Source organism: Strix uralensis, chromosome 1, assembly GCF_047716275.1.
Source record: "Strix uralensis isolate ZFMK-TIS-50842 chromosome 1, bStrUra1, whole genome shotgun sequence".
Classification (NCBI taxonomy): Eukaryota; Metazoa; Chordata; class Aves; order Strigiformes; family Strigidae; genus Strix; species Strix uralensis.
Genome location: NC_133972.1, coordinates 83,190,077 through 83,209,153, shown reverse-complemented (window position 1 = coordinate 83,209,153; position 19,077 = coordinate 83,190,077). Strand labels below are relative to the sequence as shown.

At 41.9% G+C, this 19,077-nt stretch overlaps 1 protein-coding gene across 2 annotated transcripts in view; it reads left to right on the top strand.

The window, feature by feature from the left end:
* PHLPP1 (PH domain and leucine rich repeat protein phosphatase 1) overlaps positions 1 to 15,450 on the top strand; it is a 143,391-nt gene extending 127,941 nt beyond the window's left edge. For both annotated transcript variants that reach the window (XM_074873501.1, XM_074873510.1), the window contains 5 exons: positions 4,184 to 4,314; positions 7,795 to 7,899; positions 8,837 to 9,031; positions 11,242 to 11,470; positions 13,379 to 15,450. In XM_074873501.1, the coding sequence (XP_074729602.1) occupies positions 4,184 to 4,314; positions 7,795 to 7,899; positions 8,837 to 9,031; positions 11,242 to 11,470; positions 13,379 to 14,503 (1,785 nt within the window). In that variant the 3' untranslated portion in view covers positions 14,504 to 15,450. The remainder of the gene's footprint in view (positions 1 to 4,183; positions 4,315 to 7,794; positions 7,900 to 8,836; positions 9,032 to 11,241; positions 11,471 to 13,378) is intronic.
* Positions 15,451 to 19,077: the final 3,627 nt, after the last annotated feature.

Below are 19,077 nucleotides of genomic sequence, written 5' to 3'. Positions count from 1 at the left end.
TTTCCTAATTGCAGTCATATTTTGCACAACTGGAGGAATGCTTAATCTATCTCTTGTATGCATTTCCAGAAGTAAATCTGTACTTTTCCTGATACTTCTTTTTGTGGAACACATTCTCTGCTTGACCACGCTGAAGAACACTGCTGCTTACCTTTTGTGAATTGAGTTCCTGCTTCTCGCCTGGCTGTAGTGTAGGATATTTGCACTGTGTGCTTTCCGCTGGCCAGAGCTGGGAGACTGTTAACTCACAGCATACAAATCTTGTGATACGGCAGAAAATCTGTCGTTCTCTGAGGCTGAGAACTGATTACCTATTCGCCAAACTTGTCAAACCAACTTGTGTCCTTCAGGCACTCTGTAAAGTCAAAAGGCTAAGTTCCCAGACTGCCATGTGTGCCTCAGTGTCTGGGGTCAGGCAAAGCAGCAGGAGCAATAATTCTGTTGGACAGCGAGTACATGTAAAGATGAGTTTTGTGGTTTTGCCAGGAAATCTCAAACAAACTTGTGGGTTTTTGAATACTCCTCCCTCTTTGGAACAATGGCCAGAGGAAGTGGAGAGCCATTTAGAATCAATCAGAAGCAAAGCCTTTTTTCTTAGAGGAAGAATTGGGGTGGAGGAGCAGGACTCTGCGCAGTAAACATTTCTTTAAAAATATGAGGGTGGTGGTAATGAAAAAAAAAAAAGATAATGTAAACAGGCCAATAGGGAACAATCCACTTTTTCCTTTTGTTCGTGCATTTTGGGGAAATCTGAATATTTTATCAAAGCGTCAGTATTTAAAGTGCTACTCTGCCACAACGCTTAGCAGAAAAACGCTGTTGGAAGACCTAGTAGTTTCTTCCTGCTGGCTCCCTAAAATTATTTAGGTTTTTTAGCAGAAGAAAGAGGCATGGATGTCAGTAACTGTTTTGGGACTGCAGGTTTAGCACGTGTGACTTCACCTAAGAGGGCACCATGCTTTAGGACTCCACCTTTGTGGAAAGAAAATGCCAGGTCAGTACTCGAGCCTGGTTTTGACTTACGTGAGATGAGTTCATATAGTTGCCAGATGGGAAGGTGCCTCGTTGGGCATAGGGGTTCTGGCCTCCTAGTGATTTTTCTAGTTCAGGATTGGTGTTTGTCAGTTTGTAGGTCAAACTTGTGCTGCCTGCCCTGTATCTGTTTAAGTTCAGAATTTATTGCTTAAGTATGGATTTGGTCATCTGATGAAATAAGCTTGCTTGTAGTGAAGCACAAAGTTGTATATTCTCATGTCACCTTTGTAATTATATCATACTTGATGGTTAATTTTAACTGAGGTGGCATTCAAACACTCTAAACTTCTTGGGAGACTCTGTTACTTGATGTAATGGCTGATTTGCTTTTGTATTTAGCCTGAGAGGCTGACATTTTACGTTTTTGGAGTCAGTGATACTCAAACAGTTAGTAGCAGCAGTTACTATACTGTCTGAAATAATTTCAGAAGGAAAGCTAGTATATGATGATGCTTTTACACTTGCAGTAATTCCAGGATTTCCAAACACAAGGTCATTTTAGTGATAACAATTGCCTCAGCCTTTTGTACACACTATAGTCAAGGCTACAGAATTTATGTGTTGTCCTCTGCGTTAGAGCCTGGTGGATGTCTCTGAGATATCTTATACAATACATTTTTTAGGGTTTTTATTGTATTTTATGACAGTTATTTATACTGACAGGTTTATCTGTGCACACTGAAATGTCTTCTGCAAATGGCCGAGCAGCTGAAAGCACACACACCTGAGAAAATGCCCCAGCAGACTCTTCCTTACAGCTGTTGTTTGACTTCAGTTTCCTTGCCTTACAGAATAAAAAAAGGCACTTTTTTAATTGTTACCCAGCATCCTGGTGTTCTTTCACAGTCAGCCGGTTGAGTAGTCCTTACTGCTTGAGCAGAGCTCAGCGACCCAGGCTTGCTTTTTCCCACCTGCAGCCTGGCTTTATCATCCAGTTTATGTGGACTGATCAGTTGCTTCTCTTCCACGGTTGTCTTGCTGGGCTGCTGCAGTGAGGGTGATACGGAGGTTTCTTGTCGCAGTTTTTGGTTAAGCTTATCTTTCGTAGGAGCATTACCTTGAAATCCAAAATAAGCGAAGATCTAGTAGCAGTAGCATCCTAAAGAAAAAACTCTTAATCTTTGGTAGTTAGTTTCTCTCCTAGTTAAATAAGCTAGTATCAGTATGGTCACCTTCAGTCACAACTGGAGATAACTCAAGTCCTTTCCGGCCGTGAACAAAACAGTTACAAAGCTGTAAATGCAGCGTAAGAAAATGCTGAATATTTAAACCCTGTCTTCCAGCTGGCCTGTCCAGTGCAAAATCCTATGTGCAGTTGCAGGAGTTACTCTTCTGGTGCTGCATGGGTGGGGCTAAATGAGTTGTATTAAAATAATGCATGAGGAAACGTGGATCGGTTAGGAAATATGGTTTCATGCTTGCCTGGGGAATAGAATAAAGAGTAAATTTAACATAGATATGCAGAAAGTCCCTCTTAGGATTTTTTAGACTTTATTTGTCCTGTTGGAAGAATAGGCTAACCTGATAAATAAGCTATCTTCACTAGTGCCTAGGGACCAAGGGATCTGCTGTAGAGGGCTGCTGCCTTTGACGTATTGGGCATTTAATGAGAACCATGAAATTACTTTACCGATCTTTGTACTTGTTATTCCAGCATGCTCTTCCATCAAATTTGTAATGGCATTGAGGTGTTGAACACAGCAAGGCCTGCTGGCAGCTTCTTTAATCTGCAAAGTAATTACTGGCTCTCTGGAAGCAGCAAGGAGTTGCGCAGTGGAAAAAAGCTCCCTGGAATAACTGTTCTGTTAAGCTGTCTACTATTTTATTTGCGTGACAGATTTAAAGTCTGATTTCCTTATCAGGCTTAGATAACGTCGGCAGTTTATTCTTCAGAGATAATAAGGCCTCCATATTAGACAACATCAGGATTCAAGATTTGGGTTGGAAATCTGTTATTTCCATTGTGTATATTTAAGAAAGTGTTACGTGATTTTACTTTTCCAGGTTTTACTAGGTTATCTTAGGTCTTCTTCCAGCTCAAGACCCAATTTCTTTGAATATATCTACAAAAATGAAAGTGTTTTGCTTGTATCAATGAAAGTGATGTAATGGTCAAAATGTGCAGATAGGAAAAGCCTCCCCCCACCCCTTTCAGCTTTCTGTTTTATTAAAGTTTTTAAAGTCTTTCTCTTTTTGCAGGTTGAAAGTAGAAAATGGTCTTTCTGAAAAATATTAATAGTTCTTCTATCCTTTGTTAAATACCAGCCTGCTCTGTCCTCTTGATGATTTCCCCCCCCCCCCCCCCCTCCAAATTTTGGTGCATGCTACACTTGTGATCCTGTAATAGGGTTTGGAGAGTTGGTTTTGTTCTAAAATGCCATATTTTTCCCTGTGTGTTGACTTCCATCTTCATATGCAGCTTTAAATGATGTTTGTTTGGGGATTTTGTCGTTCTAGTTCAGTTGTTCTAGCTAATTTGTGCTTAGCTGGTGGATAGCCAGCAAGTTTCTCTGCTCTTTTCTACAATATTTTTTCTGAAATATTTAAGCTTTAATTTTTTTGACTCATTTTATTGACTTTATATTTAAATATGAATCCATCTAAGATGACACAAATTCAAATCATGTTTAAAACTGCTCCAATATTTTTTTTCCTTTTCCTCTCTACTCTTCCTCCCCTCTGCTTGCATTCATAACCCTGAGAGCCTGCTCATACTCATGCTGGTTTAAACTGACTTTGGAGGAGGCACTGCTATGCCAGTGGCTTAGAAGCCCCAACTGTATCTCCATTTCCTTTATTTATTAAGACTGGTTTGATCAGTAACATTTTTTCTTAAATACTTGAAAATACACTGACCATCTTTGTCTCTGTGAAGAGCAGATGAAACTTACTAGTTTTGTAACAAGATGATGCCTGGCCAGAAATGGAAATGGAGGGAACATATTTCTAGGTGTCCCAGACATCTGGTAAGATGGCTAAATGCCATATGAACTTATTTTGTAAGAACCACTTACTTAAATGAATGGTCTTAGGTCTTAGTTGCAGCCTTTATTGTTCATGAAACATGCATTATTACATTTAATCAAAATTTGTATGATCTTGATGACAGTAGAATTCTCTTGCTTATTTGGCTGCTTTCCTTTTGCAGTGCGTGGACCTAAGCTGCAATGAACTGAGTGAAGTCACATTGCCTGAAAACCTGCCTCCAAAACTACAAGAGCTGGACCTGACTGGAAATCCCAGATTAGCCTTGGATCACAAAACCCTAGAGCTGCTGAAGTAAGTTACCTTACAGAGTGGGGAGGGGGAAGAACAACTCCTGTCCCTGGGATGTGACAAAACCACAGTACGTGGAAGTGTAAATCTCTTAACGAGTATGACTCCCTCTTGTCAGTGGATCAGAAAGTAACAGATTATGTGGATAGGTCAGAAATTGATGCTTTTTAAAGAGGATGACTTACTGACTTCAGTGCAATTGCTTTCAGCTGTAACTCCTGAAGGAGTCTGTTAGTCTGGTATAATCACTGTTGGACCAATAGGATCTCCATTTTACTTCTGATAGGAATTCAAACAAAATACTTATTTTATTCTACTGTTGAGATGTGAATAGCAGCTTATGGTATTTTTTTTGCTCACATTCATCTGCTTGGGTCTGTCTTTGCCATTGTGCTGCTTTTTACCTCTTCACATACTATTTCTTGTTACCCTTCATAACTCTCTGCTTTTCTCCTAGAAATATATACTTTTTGTTAATATTTAAACCTCTCTTGAAGAGTCGCATCTCCCATTCTGCTTGCAGCAAAGCTAGTTCCCTTGCTTTGGGACCCTCTGTTTCCTTCCTGTCTACCTGTTTGTTTCCTGCCCCAGGACTTAAGTGTCATCCATAACTGAAATTGGTCAAGTGGCTTGTGCCTCCTCCTGCAGTGTGTTTGGGAAACTGTCATGCTACATCAGATCATTTGTGGACAGCGGGGCTGCCTTGAGCTTTTCTAATGTCCTGAAGGAAACTGTACCAGCTCTGAGTTTCCTTCTGAGTCTCTTTGATCCTTAAATATTGAATGCTTCCAACAAGGGTTGATTTACTTTTTAAGGCTTGAGCAGTTGCTTCATGATGTTTGATTTTAAATGGTTAAGATCAGACACTGGAGTAATAAACATCATCTGTTGTGCAAGCAAGGGAAACTTACAGTGTGAGTTTGCTTTTAGCTTGAATCAGCGGATTTTATCAAATTTAAATGGAAATTTGAATACTGTTGAGTTTTCACAGGTAAAAACAAGAGTCCATGTTCTGCAGCAGACAGTGGGACATTCCTCTATCTTAAGAGCTGCTTTATTGTATACAGGAAACCTTCTTGAAGAAACAGTGTGTAATGTTGCTCTCATTCATAGGGGGGAAAAAAAATAAACTATATAGATTACAAAGCTAATTGAATTGTGTCAGAACTTAAATTGAAAGATCAGCTTTTCTTGTGTACAACACAGCAGACAGGATGGGCAAGCCAGTCTTCTGCCACTTTAGTATTCAGGCATCATGCCCTTTAGCCATATTGTACAAATTTAAGTCCTAAGTAGTAGAAGAGTAGTGTGTCCCAGTTACATGTCACATTTTCACTAGTGTATGCATTGTCTTTAATTCACAGAAAACTTTTTTCATCTTATGTGTGCAGTTTGTTTGATTATTTGGGTTTTTTAAATAAATTATTTGTAAGACCTCAGGTCTATTCTCTTCCCTAATATTCATTAGCCACAGTCAGGTGTTTCAGGCCTTCTGAGGGGCTTCTTAGTGTCTGTACTGATATACTACACTGACTTCTACGGTATACTGCTATAATTGACTGAGGGAGGAGGTGCTCCTTTCACTTGTTTTTTGTGGCAGGCACAAAAATACTTGTGCACTTAGTACTTTTTATATCTTCCTTATGCATGTAAAAGGCAGCTCTCCATCTGTGCCCTGGCAGGATTCACGCAGGTAGTAGGTTAATATGCATTCTCAGTGCTGGTGAGAAGAGTACTGTCATGCATGCTTGCTTTTTTTAATATGTATGGAGATTTTAAAGGAGGCTTGCATACTTAGGAGGATGTTGCCAAGTGATTTATTGGATGTAAGAATTTTCAGTAGCAATTAAAATGAAAAGAAAAAAAAAAAAAAGGATGCTGCTACTCTGATTTGGAGGGAAGACCATCTAGTTCAATTGTAACAATCATTTTAAATTAGGGAGAAAATAAACCATGCTGCCTCCAAGCCTTGGACCATATTCCCTGCGTAGTGTGTGCTGCCTCGATATCATTCCTTTCTGGGTACATGGTCTATTTGTAGTGGTGCCACTGAGGAAGCTGAAAGCAATGCATTGAGGTAGCTTTTTTCACCACTGCTGGAAGCCTTGAGACAACTCTGGGTCCTTGACCTGCCCAGGAACCAGGGGTCAGTCAACCCAGTTAAAAAAGAAACAAACAGAAAAACCTTTTTGATCCAAGTTCCTCTGCCCTGGAGGATAAGTGCCTTGTATGAGAAGTCTGTGAAGAAAGTGTGTTTACTCATGTGTGTAGTGTTTTGCAGGTGCAGACAGAATTAAAATCTCTGCTACTTTAGAAGAGGTCCAGGTTTCCAGTTTGTTTTGGGGTCAGATAATCTTTTCTAATGCTTATGGTGAAACGTTTGCCTCCTGTTTGTCACACAGAGGTCTGCAAAACCAAGGGCTTAAAACACCAGCAGCTCTAACATTATTTATATCATTTGTTTGTTTTTAATCTGCCCTCACTGATGTACATCCCGACTATTAGCATAAAAAGAAATCAAACTGGATGTGACAGTACTTCAGGTTATTTGAGGAAGGCTGTGCAATACTGAAAAGACTTTCCTGCATGTTCAGGTCAGGTGGGGGTTTGGATAGAGAAAAATGAATGCTCAGAGTGAACAGTTAGACCTTTCTGCTTGTGTTCTTTTATGATTCATTTGGTTCATGAAAGGTTCGGGTGCCTTTGAAGTGTCTGCAGCGTGTGGGGCAGCTTGCTTTCGCTGCTGTTGGAAGAGAGCAGTAGGGAGCAGGGGGAAGGTCATCTCTCCCCAGCAAAGCAGGGCTGTGAAGAGAAGGGTATAAACAGAGAGGGCTGGGCCCTTTTGAAGTTTTTACTATGCTGCATGAGTTAGTTGAAATTCAGGCTAAAGGCTGTGTTGGTAGTAAATTGGAGAGTAGAGGATCAAGGGCCTTAAGTAAAAATTGGACTGCACAATTGGGGAAGACAGAAGGGCTGTGCCTGCTGTCGGGACCACTGGCTGGCTCTTGCAGGTTGGTGCAGGACCAGGATGGAGTGAATTTCTGGTTTATGGGCATTTTCATGGAAGGCTGTTACTACATGTTGCTGCTGCTAAAGTCTTTTTTTCTTTTTCTTTTTTTTTTTTTTTTTCCCCATGTAGGGGATGGTGTGTGTCATACAGGTGGTTTCATTTCAGTACAATGAAAAGAGCCCAGAGACTTGTTAAAATGGGTGGGAGAGATGCTTAAGTTAAAAAATCACTCCCCTGTACTGGATTTCATCAAGCTAGTGACAAATGTGCCTTGTATTCCTACTGGGCCAGGTTTGAAACAAATAGCTCAGGGGTGAGGGCAGGGAAAGAAAAGCCAGCTAAGCAAAACAGTGCAGCTGACACCCTCATAGAGGCTCAGTTATTTACTGCTTTTTTGTTCTCTTGTCATTTCAAGCTGCATCATGTTGGTACTTCAATCCATTGCATCTTTCCCCTTTCCTTTCTCCTTGCAGCAATATCCGTTGCTTCAGGATCGACCAGCCCTCGGCCGGTGATGCTTCAGGAGCACCGGCAGTGTGGAGTCACGGTTACACAGAAGCATCGGGCGTTAAAAACAAGTATGACCTGGTGTGGTTTTTATTATACGAGCATCCTAGCAGCAGAGTGCCTCTATGCCGATACAAAGAGATCCCTTTTTCAGTGAAAGTTTTGGGGATGTTTTGGGCCTCACAAAGGCAGAGGCCGTGCTGTGACTATATTTGTATACTGGGCCCCTGCCTGGCTCCCCACTTTGGTCTTTGTTAGGGAAGTTGCTAAGATACAAGTGTAGCAGGCACATTCTGTCTATGCAGGACTTGGGTACTTGCAAAAGATCTGAGTGTTTAAAAGCATTTTCCTCTTTGCAAGGCTGCTTTATCTTCAACCAAAGGATGTTTACCAAGCAAATCAGAGATACTAAAGGAAGAGGCAGAATGGCCAAAACTCTGAATATTCATAGTGTGCGGAGCTCCTGTGATTAAGGCTGCACTTGACAAATAACGTACCAAGAGTCTGCTAGTTTCTGTGTTGCTGGCAATGTGATGAATCTTTCTTTGTTCCTTAAATACCTTTTTAGAAATCTTCTGCTACCTAGGTTTCTGTAGCAAGTGCCAGCAAGCCTTTACTTACTGTTAACTGATTTAACGCACAGCTTGGTCATCAGCATGTTAAATTACAAGGATGGCTTTCAGAGGAGCAAGTGCAGTTTAAACCAATGTTGTTCCAGAGATACTTTTCCCCCTATTTCTACAAATAAGGGACTTGTTCACATGTTGAAAAGGAGGAAGAATCCTTAGGGCTTGACTTGAACTTCCAATATAGTTCTCTCCACATCTTAGCACTGTTGGTGGGCCTGACTCTTCTCCACAGCTCAGAAAGCACTTCTGAAATGCTTGTGAGCAGAGGTGGTTAAAACTAGCTCTCAGATTAGTCTGCATCTCTCTGATCAATCTGACAAGATGAGAAACTAGTAGCAGATAACAACTTTGATGTTCTCCTGCTTTCTTTTTTCACTAGGCTGTGCGTGGCAGCACTTTCAGCCAATAACTTCTGTGACAACCGGGAGGCACTTTATGGTGTGTTTGATGGTGACCGCAATGTGGAAGTGCCGTATCTGCTGCAGTGCACAATGAGTGACATCTTAGCAGAAGAGCTTCAGAAAACAAAAAATGAGGAGGAGTACATGATCAACACTTTCATCGTTATGCAGAGGTGAGTCTTGGATCTGAAGCCTTTTTTACTTTGTGTATGCTCACTGGGCAGTTTTTTCACTTTCAGGTCAGACACCTGAGACACCTGCTTTTTTTTTTTGCTTCAAAAAAAATGTGGGAAGGGAAAAAAGCCTTGGTATCTGGCTATGGTTTTTTCTTTTATTGCTTGCTTTGTGAATATTGCCTTCTGTTCCTTTCAGGTATGGGGAGAAAAACCTCAACACCTCCCCACCCAAACAAACAAAAAACCCAATAAAAACAACAACCAAAACCGCCCTCCCCCCCCAAAAAAAAACACCTGCAAAGTTACTAAATGCTCATGAATAATGGTGGCTGGAGGTTTACTCTTTTCTGGTATCTTCTTTAAGTCTTATGATTCACAGTTGGCCATAACTAAGTCAATGGTATGAATCTTTTGATCATCTTCTTCTAAACTTCTTTACTACTACTGGCTGCAAAGCCTGGGCTGATTGTCTCTGATTCTCTGTACCAATTTAGGTTATTTAAGGCTACGTAAATATTAAAAATAGGTAGTCTGACTCCTTAGAAATTTCTGTCTCCTGTCATTCCTTTGGCTTTAGAATATTATTTGAGCAGGACCCATCCAAAGAGGTTATGATACAATAGCTGTGAGTGTAATAGTAGCTCTGTGTAGTGGTTTGGAAACCTCTGTGCATGCTGTTCTTGACAGAAGAAATTGTGCCTGGGGAGACACCGGGTGACGGAGGAGTACGAAGGGAATTGAACAAAGGAGAACAAAGAGGTCAGGGAAACAAAGAAGAAAGCAAACAAGCAGCTTAGAGACTGAGGAAATGGATCAAGTTAAAAGTAGTATTATTTATCGTTCCATTGTTGCACCTTTGGAAAGGAAGAATACTGAAGTTCTGGTATTGGAAGCAGTAGGATGGTATTGAGCCTTACAAACACAAGAGAGAAAATGCTTCCTTCCCATAATTGCTAGTAACAGTGCCTCAGACTGGTAGCTGAGGTAGTGGTTGCCATATACTTAAAATGCTCAAAAATAATAACAAATGTGAGTATCAAAAGTACTTAGTAAGTGGTTTTGTTTACTACTAATGCAATTTCACAGGAATGTGGCATTCTTATGAAAAGCTGCCTTTTTTTTTCCCTGGGTCTCAAGTCAAAATAAGCTAAGCACTTCTTTGGAGAACCAGAAGCAGTATTCATTCCAGTTGCATTTAACCATTCATTGAGGATTATTACAGATGATATGCAACACTCCTGAAGTGTGTTTTTAAAAAAGAAAATAAAAAAGCACATTGAAGCTTGGTTTCAAATTCAGTTGTGCATTCTCTCCCCAGGATTTTGAGTCAAAAGTTCTTGCCAGCTATACCTAGACTTAATACAAATTTTAGTAACCTCCATAATTACTCTCTAATTACCGTAATTACTGTAGGAGAAGACCCCAATAAACAAGATGCTGAGAAGGATGGATGGTTTTTCAGTCTAGTGTTGAAATGAATTTACATTCTAATGATAGGATTCTGAAAACTTCAGTTTTATCCATAATTTTTTTTTTTATTCACTGTGACTCCTGCTAAAACAACTGGCTTAAATTAAGAACCTATTTAACAGGATAAATGAAAAGTGTGCCTTCTTACAGTGGAGTTAACAGCCACTGTGCTTTTTTTGTCATCATTTGATACTTTAAGAGCATTATTCTGAAGACATCACAAACCAGTGAACCTCTGCCTTCTGTTTTTGCTCAAAAATTGAGTTTTTACGCTTAGGAATATTTTTATAATAAAATCTGTTGCTTCAGAAGCCAAAGAACCAGCTGGATAATATGAATCCCCTTTTTAAGCTCCACATGGACTCATTTAATAGCCCTCAGTACTTTTCTAACCCTCTCTGTTTCCTTCCATCTGACCTTTAAAACAAATATCTTTTAAGATGTAGAGGAAGAGACACAACTTTGCAACTTCCAGAAGTTCAAAGATTTTTTTGTTGTTGTTCTAAATTTGAGTATCTGCATATGTGTAAATGACACACTGCCTGCGAGCTGCACATGATTTCTCTGCAGTGCTGCTGTAGTGTCACAGTCTTCAGCAGAGACTTTTGTTTCTGTCCCAGTGATCCAATAGAGTCAGTGCCCTGAGTGCTTGTCGCAGAACAGCGGCTGTTTCTCTGTAGTACCCGAAACACTTGTTTTCCAATTAAAGAACAATCATTGTTTTGTTTAAATGCCAGGAAACTTGGAACAGCTGGACAAAAACTTGGAGGCTCTGCTGTCCTTTGCCATATAAAACATGATCCCATGGACCCTGGTGGATGCTTCACACTAACCTCAGCAAACGTGGGGAAGTGCCAAACTGTTCTCTGCCGGAATGGAAAACCTCTGCCTTTGTCCAGGTGTTACGTGATGAGTTGTGAAGAAGAGCTGAAGAGGATTAAGCAGCATAAGGCCATAATCACTGAGGTTAGAGAACAGTTAGGGACTGTTGCAACTTGCAGCTTCCTTGGAGAGTATTTGCACAGCCATGCATGAAATTATGTGTCGATATTAGTAACGTCTAAGAGGTTAATGGTATGGGTTCTAGAGTTGCACTTTTCCTTTCAAGGTGATTCATATCATGCAATCAAGTTGTTTTCCATCCTATTGCTGTGCTGGATTTTGGTTAGCTTCAGAGTGTGAGCAACTGTGAGCATGTTGCATTGAAACAGGAAAGCAGACACCCTCCTCCTAATGGGAAGAGGAATTGCTGTGTTGGAGCTGTCATAAAGAGCCTCTCTGAGCACTTGGAGCAATGCTGTCCTTCCCTTAGGAGACTCCTGGCAGGATGACTTTGCTGTCTGAGCTCCTGTGTTCCCAGAGCTGCCCTTTGACAGGTGGCTCTTGAAGAGAGCACTTACCCAAAAGGAAAGCCCATCCTGTGCTCAGCTGAACTGTGAGAGGGGAGAAAACTCTTTGTTCCCTTCTTATAAGCTTCAAGCCACCGCTGTCAGTTTTGCTTTGCCTTGTGTGACACATGCATAGGAGTAGATAAACATTGAGTCCTCCTCTAATGGTGGAGGAAAAGGCAGAAAACTCACTGCTGTATGCCTGTGAGCAGGGCGTGTGTGTGGGGTGGGGGGCGGTGTGGAATAAGTCATGTGCCTATTGATCTTGCCAGGGAAAGGTGATGTGACTGGGATCTCAAACGTGACAAGCTGGAAGGGAGTCACTCCAACATAGTGTGCATCACCGAGGCACGCTCGTTGTGTTGTTCCGTAGAGAAAAAGGGAAATTTCTGTTCTGAATCTCAAGATGACTCACTGATTTCACACACGTTGATGGTTTATCAGTGCTGTCAGCCTTCTAATGGGGAACTTAACAAGCCGACAAGGTTTTTTTTTTCCTTCTGAGTGGTTTTAAAGGGGAAGAATTTTTTAGTCTTGGTTCACTTTTCTGTGGTTATCTGCTTTATAATAACCACTGCAGTCATCAGCTGGACCAAATGAGTGTAAATCCTCACCTTCGTTGTTCTTCTCGAGCACGCAATTAGCAGGGTGCAGCTGTTCCCAGCAGGCTGACAGATAGCCAGGCTTGCTCTTTCAGACACTTGCTCTACTTATTCTGGCAGTTTGGGTTCTAAGCAGGACACGATCCTGGGATTTGGACATGCATGGGATTTACTTCTCAAATGTGTCCATTTTTACTGATGTTTTCCCTTCAGATATTACTTCTCCTCCCCTTGGAAATGTCATATCTAAGTGGAAATATAGTAAGTAATTGGGGCATGTAAACGTTTCACTACAACTCAGCTGACTGAGAAATGCAGACTTGCTCTCTGCTGCATTTGACTTGCATGCTTCGTTTAAAGTCTTTTTTTTTTTTTAAAAAAATGAACTTTTGTTTCTGAAGTGATGAGCGAAGATGAAACCTGTGATTGTTACAGCTGCAAGAGAAGAGTTATAACTAAATGACCTGGCCCTATATCAGATGGAGCTGTGTGTGGCTTTGCCCTGTATAAAGCCAGATATCGTGGGTGGAGGATAAGTCTGACTCACTGGTAAAACATTAGTCCAGTTGCTACTCTCAGCTGCAGGACCAGAATAGATGACTCTTTGTTGCAGACTTCTGCTTTGTTGGTCTGTGCATAGGTGATGCTGATGACAAATCAGTAGGGTGTAGGAGGCGTAGCACAGGATTGCAAACCAGCCATTGCTGTGCTCTAATCCCAGCTCTGTCACCTCCTTGCAAGTCACTTTGCTTTTCCGTCGTCTTGCCTGTAAGTGGCAGTGTTGGGGGTACTGCAAAACCAGCCATCAGTAAAATGCAAGGAGATGCAGGTGCTGTGTACCCGTGTCTGCTTTGTTTCCAATTTCCTGTCCTTTCTAATTTCAGGATGGCAAAGTGAATGGTGTGACAGATTCAACAAGAATCTTGGGGTACACCTTCCTTCACCCAAGTGTTGTGCCGCGTCCTCACGTCCAGTCCATCACCTTAACTCCGCAAGATGAGTTCTTCATTCTGGGGAGCAAGGGGCTGTGGGACAGCCTCTCAATGGATGAAGCAGTGGAGGCAGTCAGAAACGTGCCTGATGCGCTGGCAGCGGCAAAGAAGCTTTGCACTTTGGCCCAGAGTTACGGCTGCAATGACAGTATCAGCGCTGTCGTGGTTCAGCTCAACGTGACGGAGGACAGCTTCTGCTGCTGTGAACTTAATGGGGTCCCACCCCCCAGCCCGGGCATTTTCCCCCAGTCTGTCAATGTGGTCATCAAAGACAGGCCAACAGATGCACTTGGGATGCCATCTTCCAGCAGCGGCATGGCTTCGGAGATCAGCAGCGAGATCTCCACCTCTGAAATGAGCAGTGAGGTGGGGTCCACGGCCTCCGACGAGCCTCCCCAGGTAGCCATGAACGAGAACAGCCCGGCCTACCCAGGGGAGCAGCGCTGCATGCTGCACCCTGTCTGCCTGTCCAATTCTTTTCAGCGGCAGCTCTCCAGCGCCACCTTCTCCAGCGCTTTCTCCGACAACGGCCTTGACAGCGACGATGAGGAGCCGATCGAGGGGGTGTTCACCAACGGCAGCCGCGTGGAAGTGGAGGTGGACATCCACTGCAGCCGAGCGAAGGAGAAGCAGCTTCTCCAAGTGCCAGTGGAAGCCAGCGATGAAGGTATTGTCATCAGTGCCAATGAAGACGAGCCCGGCCTTCCCAGGAAAGCTGAACATTCTGCCATGGGCACAATAGGGCGCCGGCGGGGCAACGGTTCTGTGGCACCACAAGAGAGGAGCCATAACTTAATTGAAGTTGCAACAGATGCGCCGCTCAGAAAAACAGGGGGCTACTTTGCTGCTCCAGCACAGCCCGATCCCGACGACCAGTTCATCATCCCACCGGAGCTTGAAGAAGAAGTCAAGGAGATTATGAAGCAGCATCAGGAACAACAGCAGCAGCAGCAGCAACAGCAGCAGCGGCAGTATCCGATGGACCACCTGGCAGACTATTACGATACACCACTATGACCCACTCTATTTACTGCTCAGAAATAAACTAACAAACAAGGAGACTTGAGTGTGGGACCCGGTGGGCTCGCATTACAGCAGGGTTTTTCCTTATCCTTTTCCTTTATATACTTCCTTTTCCTTATCCTGCCACTACAAATAACTGCAGCTTTTCAGTTTGTTAGGTTTAATATTCATTGACTTTCTTCTAGAGACGCTTGACCAGTGAAGTTTAAAATAGTTAACCTTCCCTTAACATATCAAGTGTAAAAACAAAAAACAAAACAAAAAAAAAATAAAAAGGTTTAATATATTGCTGAGAAACAGATGATGATGTAATATTTTTTAAAATGGCTTGTTTGTTTTGTTTGAAAAGCAGGGCAGTAGCCAGTGCTAAATGATTTAAGTAATATTGTAATACTGTATTTCTTTGAGAGAAAAGGCTTTTTTTGGTCTTGAAAATGATAGACATTTGTAGAATATGGAGACTAACTCCTAGGAGTTGCTTTACTCTTTCAGGTGACTTAAGTCACTGAGATTCACTAATTTTCTCTGAGAGAACAGTTGATTGGGAAATTCCTGTAAATAGCTCAGTGTTGTATAGTGATGCTTACACGTTTTGTAGCCTTGGCATTAAGGACACAACCTGAAAAATTGACCTTTTTTTTTCTTAAGTGACTCTTTGGGCCATGGTCATTGAGCGTAACAGACTGAGTGGCTGTGTACAAGTTAGCTAGAGCTGAGATGGTGTAGACCATTTAAAGAAACCCACTTTTTCCTCTGGTCTCTTTCTTTCCTGACTTTTACAGACACATTTTATTTGTGTTCCTTACTGCCGCCACAACCAGCATGATTGTATAGAGCTCATTTGTTGTAGAACATTTACATACCAAGAGTTATATTAAAGCCGAATGCACAAATGAACATGTCATAATTTTTGTTATAATAAATATGAAATTTACACCTCATGTCTGCTTTTATGTCTGAATAGCTGAGCAGCAGCTTTCAAACAGTAGTTTGCTGTGGTTGATCAGTGTGCTGCTCAGTTTAAACCAAGAAGTGTTGAAACTTTTTTGGCTCGATCACATTTTTACATGAACTGCAGAAACTCATGTGTACTTTTAGAATTTAAAGGCCATGCAAAATGGCCTTTAAAAGATACAAAACAACTCTGAGGAATTGACCTGCTTCTTTTTTTCTTTCTCAGTACTAATTCAGCACTATTGATTTGCCCTTTGCCACAGTATTGACAATGCCAGAAGACCGAAGAGGAGCGGTACTCTGACTCCGTCCCACTGGGACCGAGTAACTGAAGATAGAAATGATGAAGGGATAATGCAGGCTCAGAAAAGGGAGAAAGAAAACATTGGATGCAGAGAGAAGAGGGAAAATATAAGAAGGTGACAAAGTGAACTCAAAGCTACCTGCGTAAACTCAGACTTGCTCAAATGTGTTGAATTAACATGAGTTCGATGGTAGCTTGACTTTGGTAGCAAAAGGGCATTTTTTTGTGATTCCTGTGGGAAAGGAGCAACTCCCCTTTTCAATATTGCATCCAACCAACGGCTCCATTTTACTTGTCATTCCTTAAAAAGCTGAATTAGTGTGTGATCATGACAGTGTCTTGCTCCTGCTTGACATTTGGTCTGTATTTTGGGAGAGGACTGTGGTAACAGGCTGTTGTCCTTATTGTATTCTAGGGTGAAATAGCCAAGTTAGGACAGGATTGCTGTTAACAAGAGATTTTGAATTTCTTTTCCTTAAAACAGCAGAGAAGCAAACATGAAAATACCTGGTTTGGTAAATGTTTATAGCACTGTCTACTGTAGATCTAGAAGATTGTACTTTATTGTAATTTGAGCTTCAAAATATCTTTCTTAAAACTCATTAAATAATGTATTTAAGCAAAAAAAAAAAGTTTATGGTTTATTGGCTAGTAACTCTTAGGTGTTCTTTGGTAAAAAAGTCTGTATACTTCGAATTTTGTTGAACAATTCATTTTCCTTGGTGACCTTGAAAAGTATTATCTTTTTTTCTCCTGTTAAGATGTTGCTTGAGGCTGAAGGTGATAACTCTCAAGAACACTACCATGGCCTAGGCAAGTCATAACCAGTTTAGGGTTTCCTGAGCAAGCTGGAAGATTCTCTGTACCTTAAAAAAAAAGTCAGTTCTCTTCCCCGTAGCACGCACTGCTAGTGGAGGATTAATTTTGCTGCCGCTGTCTGTGGTCTCTGTTCATGCTAAGGTGCCTCTGGTATGCTGTACGTGTGGTTCTCTGGAGAGAGGAGCAGTGGTCAGAGTAGGGGTGGAAGGGGAACCATTTCACGTGAGCTAAACTTTGGCCCAGTGCTGAGAACTGACACTCACTGCTGTACCCTTTTTTTGTGTGACTAGGAGTATGTGCAGGCAGACTTCACTTGCCCTTCCCCGCATTTGAAGGACAAACTCCCAAGAACTTGCCAGCCCCTGTGGCATTAGCAGCTTACAGGCAACAATGCGGTTTCTCTCCTGATGCCCTTACCTTGAAGCGCAGATGGTCAAAACTCACCAAGACCACCAAAGCCTGCCTCTTTCAGCATGGTATCTTCTGTAAATTTAACGATGGCATTCTGGTGTCACGGCTTCTGTAGCATCAGTGACAGGATTTTGACAGAGGAGCTGTACCTTTGGATTTCTGGTCTGCCTGAAGAAGACATTTGTGGTAGTGGCTTGTCTTAATAAGTCATAATGAGAAGGATTGATGCATTCATAGAGAGAGCTTTATCCCTCTACTGGGCTTTCCATAATGTGCTGAACTAGATCAGTAGGTTGGATGGCTAGGGCCATCTTTGGGAAGTTCAGCATTTATTTTTAAACAAGGGCAAAGGGTATTTTCTGGCTTTAAACTGGGACTTGAAAAACAAGGTACAGTTTTTGCAGCTCCTAACTTTTCTGGACATCGCTGTCTGCTTTCGCAAAAAGCAGTATGTTCTTATCTCATGAGGACTGAAGCTGAAGTCCTTGATTTCATCTAGGTGCATTACTATTGTACAAGATTTTTTATGATTATGTGCACAGTATATTTTACACAATTTTGACCGACCAGGAACTACCTGACTCAAACAGAGAAGTGGATTTGTTTGCAGAACTTGACAGCTGCGGCAGGGGCAAAGGTTGGGGGCTAAAAAGAAAGGAAGGCTTTCGACTGGGGAAAATGCAGAGTTGTATTACCTTTATAATCAAACCTCTCGTGTCCTTTGGAACTTGCTGATAGCCATATTGGAAACAAGCAGAAATGCATGAACAGAAGGAGGTAGATGGCTGGTGGCAGAAAAATTAACATATTTACTGGAAGACAACTTTAAACAGGAAGCTATGATGGTATTGAGAAGAAACTGAGTTGCTTACGTGCTTGTATATGTGAGCCTTTTTTTGTGGCATAAAAACTTTTTTCTTGCTTTCTGTCACAGTGCTCTAACATAATGCGTTTTGTTGTGCATGAATAACCCGTTGGCATTCTGCTTGTGCATTCAGGGCGCGGCACCGCCATCATCTTGTTGGTAACCAGTGCCGTGGTGGCATTGCCCGCCTCTGCGTTAATGCTCTCGGAGTGCGCCAGCTATGTTCATAGAGGTTGTCTCCCTCCCTACTAGAGAATGTAGAGGTGTAGCAGCTGCAGCACCCTGTATGCTACCCTTTAAGGAGTCTCTTTGTAGCGTGATCTCAGCTCGATCACTAGCCATCATGCTTACAACTCATACACATAATTTTATAGCAAATTGTACAGATCTATATTTTTTTTATATATCGCTTTGCTACTTTGGGAGCACATCTACATAGGGGTGGGTGTTAATGAAGTGTCATATGCACCTTTGGAGGTAATTTCTACATCTCTGCACTAGTCATGGATGATGTCTTTTGGATTCAGCCTTGCAGGTCTGGGCTTGCAAATGTTCATTTGAGTGGGTTGGCTGGGATAACCTAGTGAACAGTTTACCAATCTGGGATGCAGAAGGGCTTGAACTGATTCAAGCAGAGCAATAGGATTCAAAGGAGTAAACAGAACAGTAACTTTAGTCTGGTCAGCCTGATTTCCGTGGGCACTGCCTGCCATCAGGGAAGAGATGAGCTTTCCTAAGAGAAGGTGGCACTCAAGTCTTAAACTGAGCAGTTCTTAGCACTGCTTGTAGGGTCAGGTCCCTCAGAGCTTTGGCTGCAGGGGGAGCTGCGTGGCCAGAAGTTGGTAAAGATATCTTTCGGGCTCAGCTGGAACCAGGATGTCTTGGTGTCTGTTAAATGACTCTACATTTACTTTTTTCTGTTAACCTGCTTTGTTAATTCAATTGACTTGCTCCAGGGCCAACTTACTGCACTATTGTTGGATTAATTGATTTGTTTCTTACTGATTTAATTGTTACCTGCGTGCTTAAGCTGCTTGCAGTGAGGGTTTCATGGAGTGCTGCTTGAACCAATCTATTCCTCTTGATTGCTTGCATTTTGGTGAGGGGTACGCTGCCCCCTACACTGGTGGTGTAAGTATTCAAATGCCCTGTGTAACAAGACCGCTGCTTCTTTGGAAAGATGAAAGTTAAAATTCATCTTCTGCCTGAGAAAAA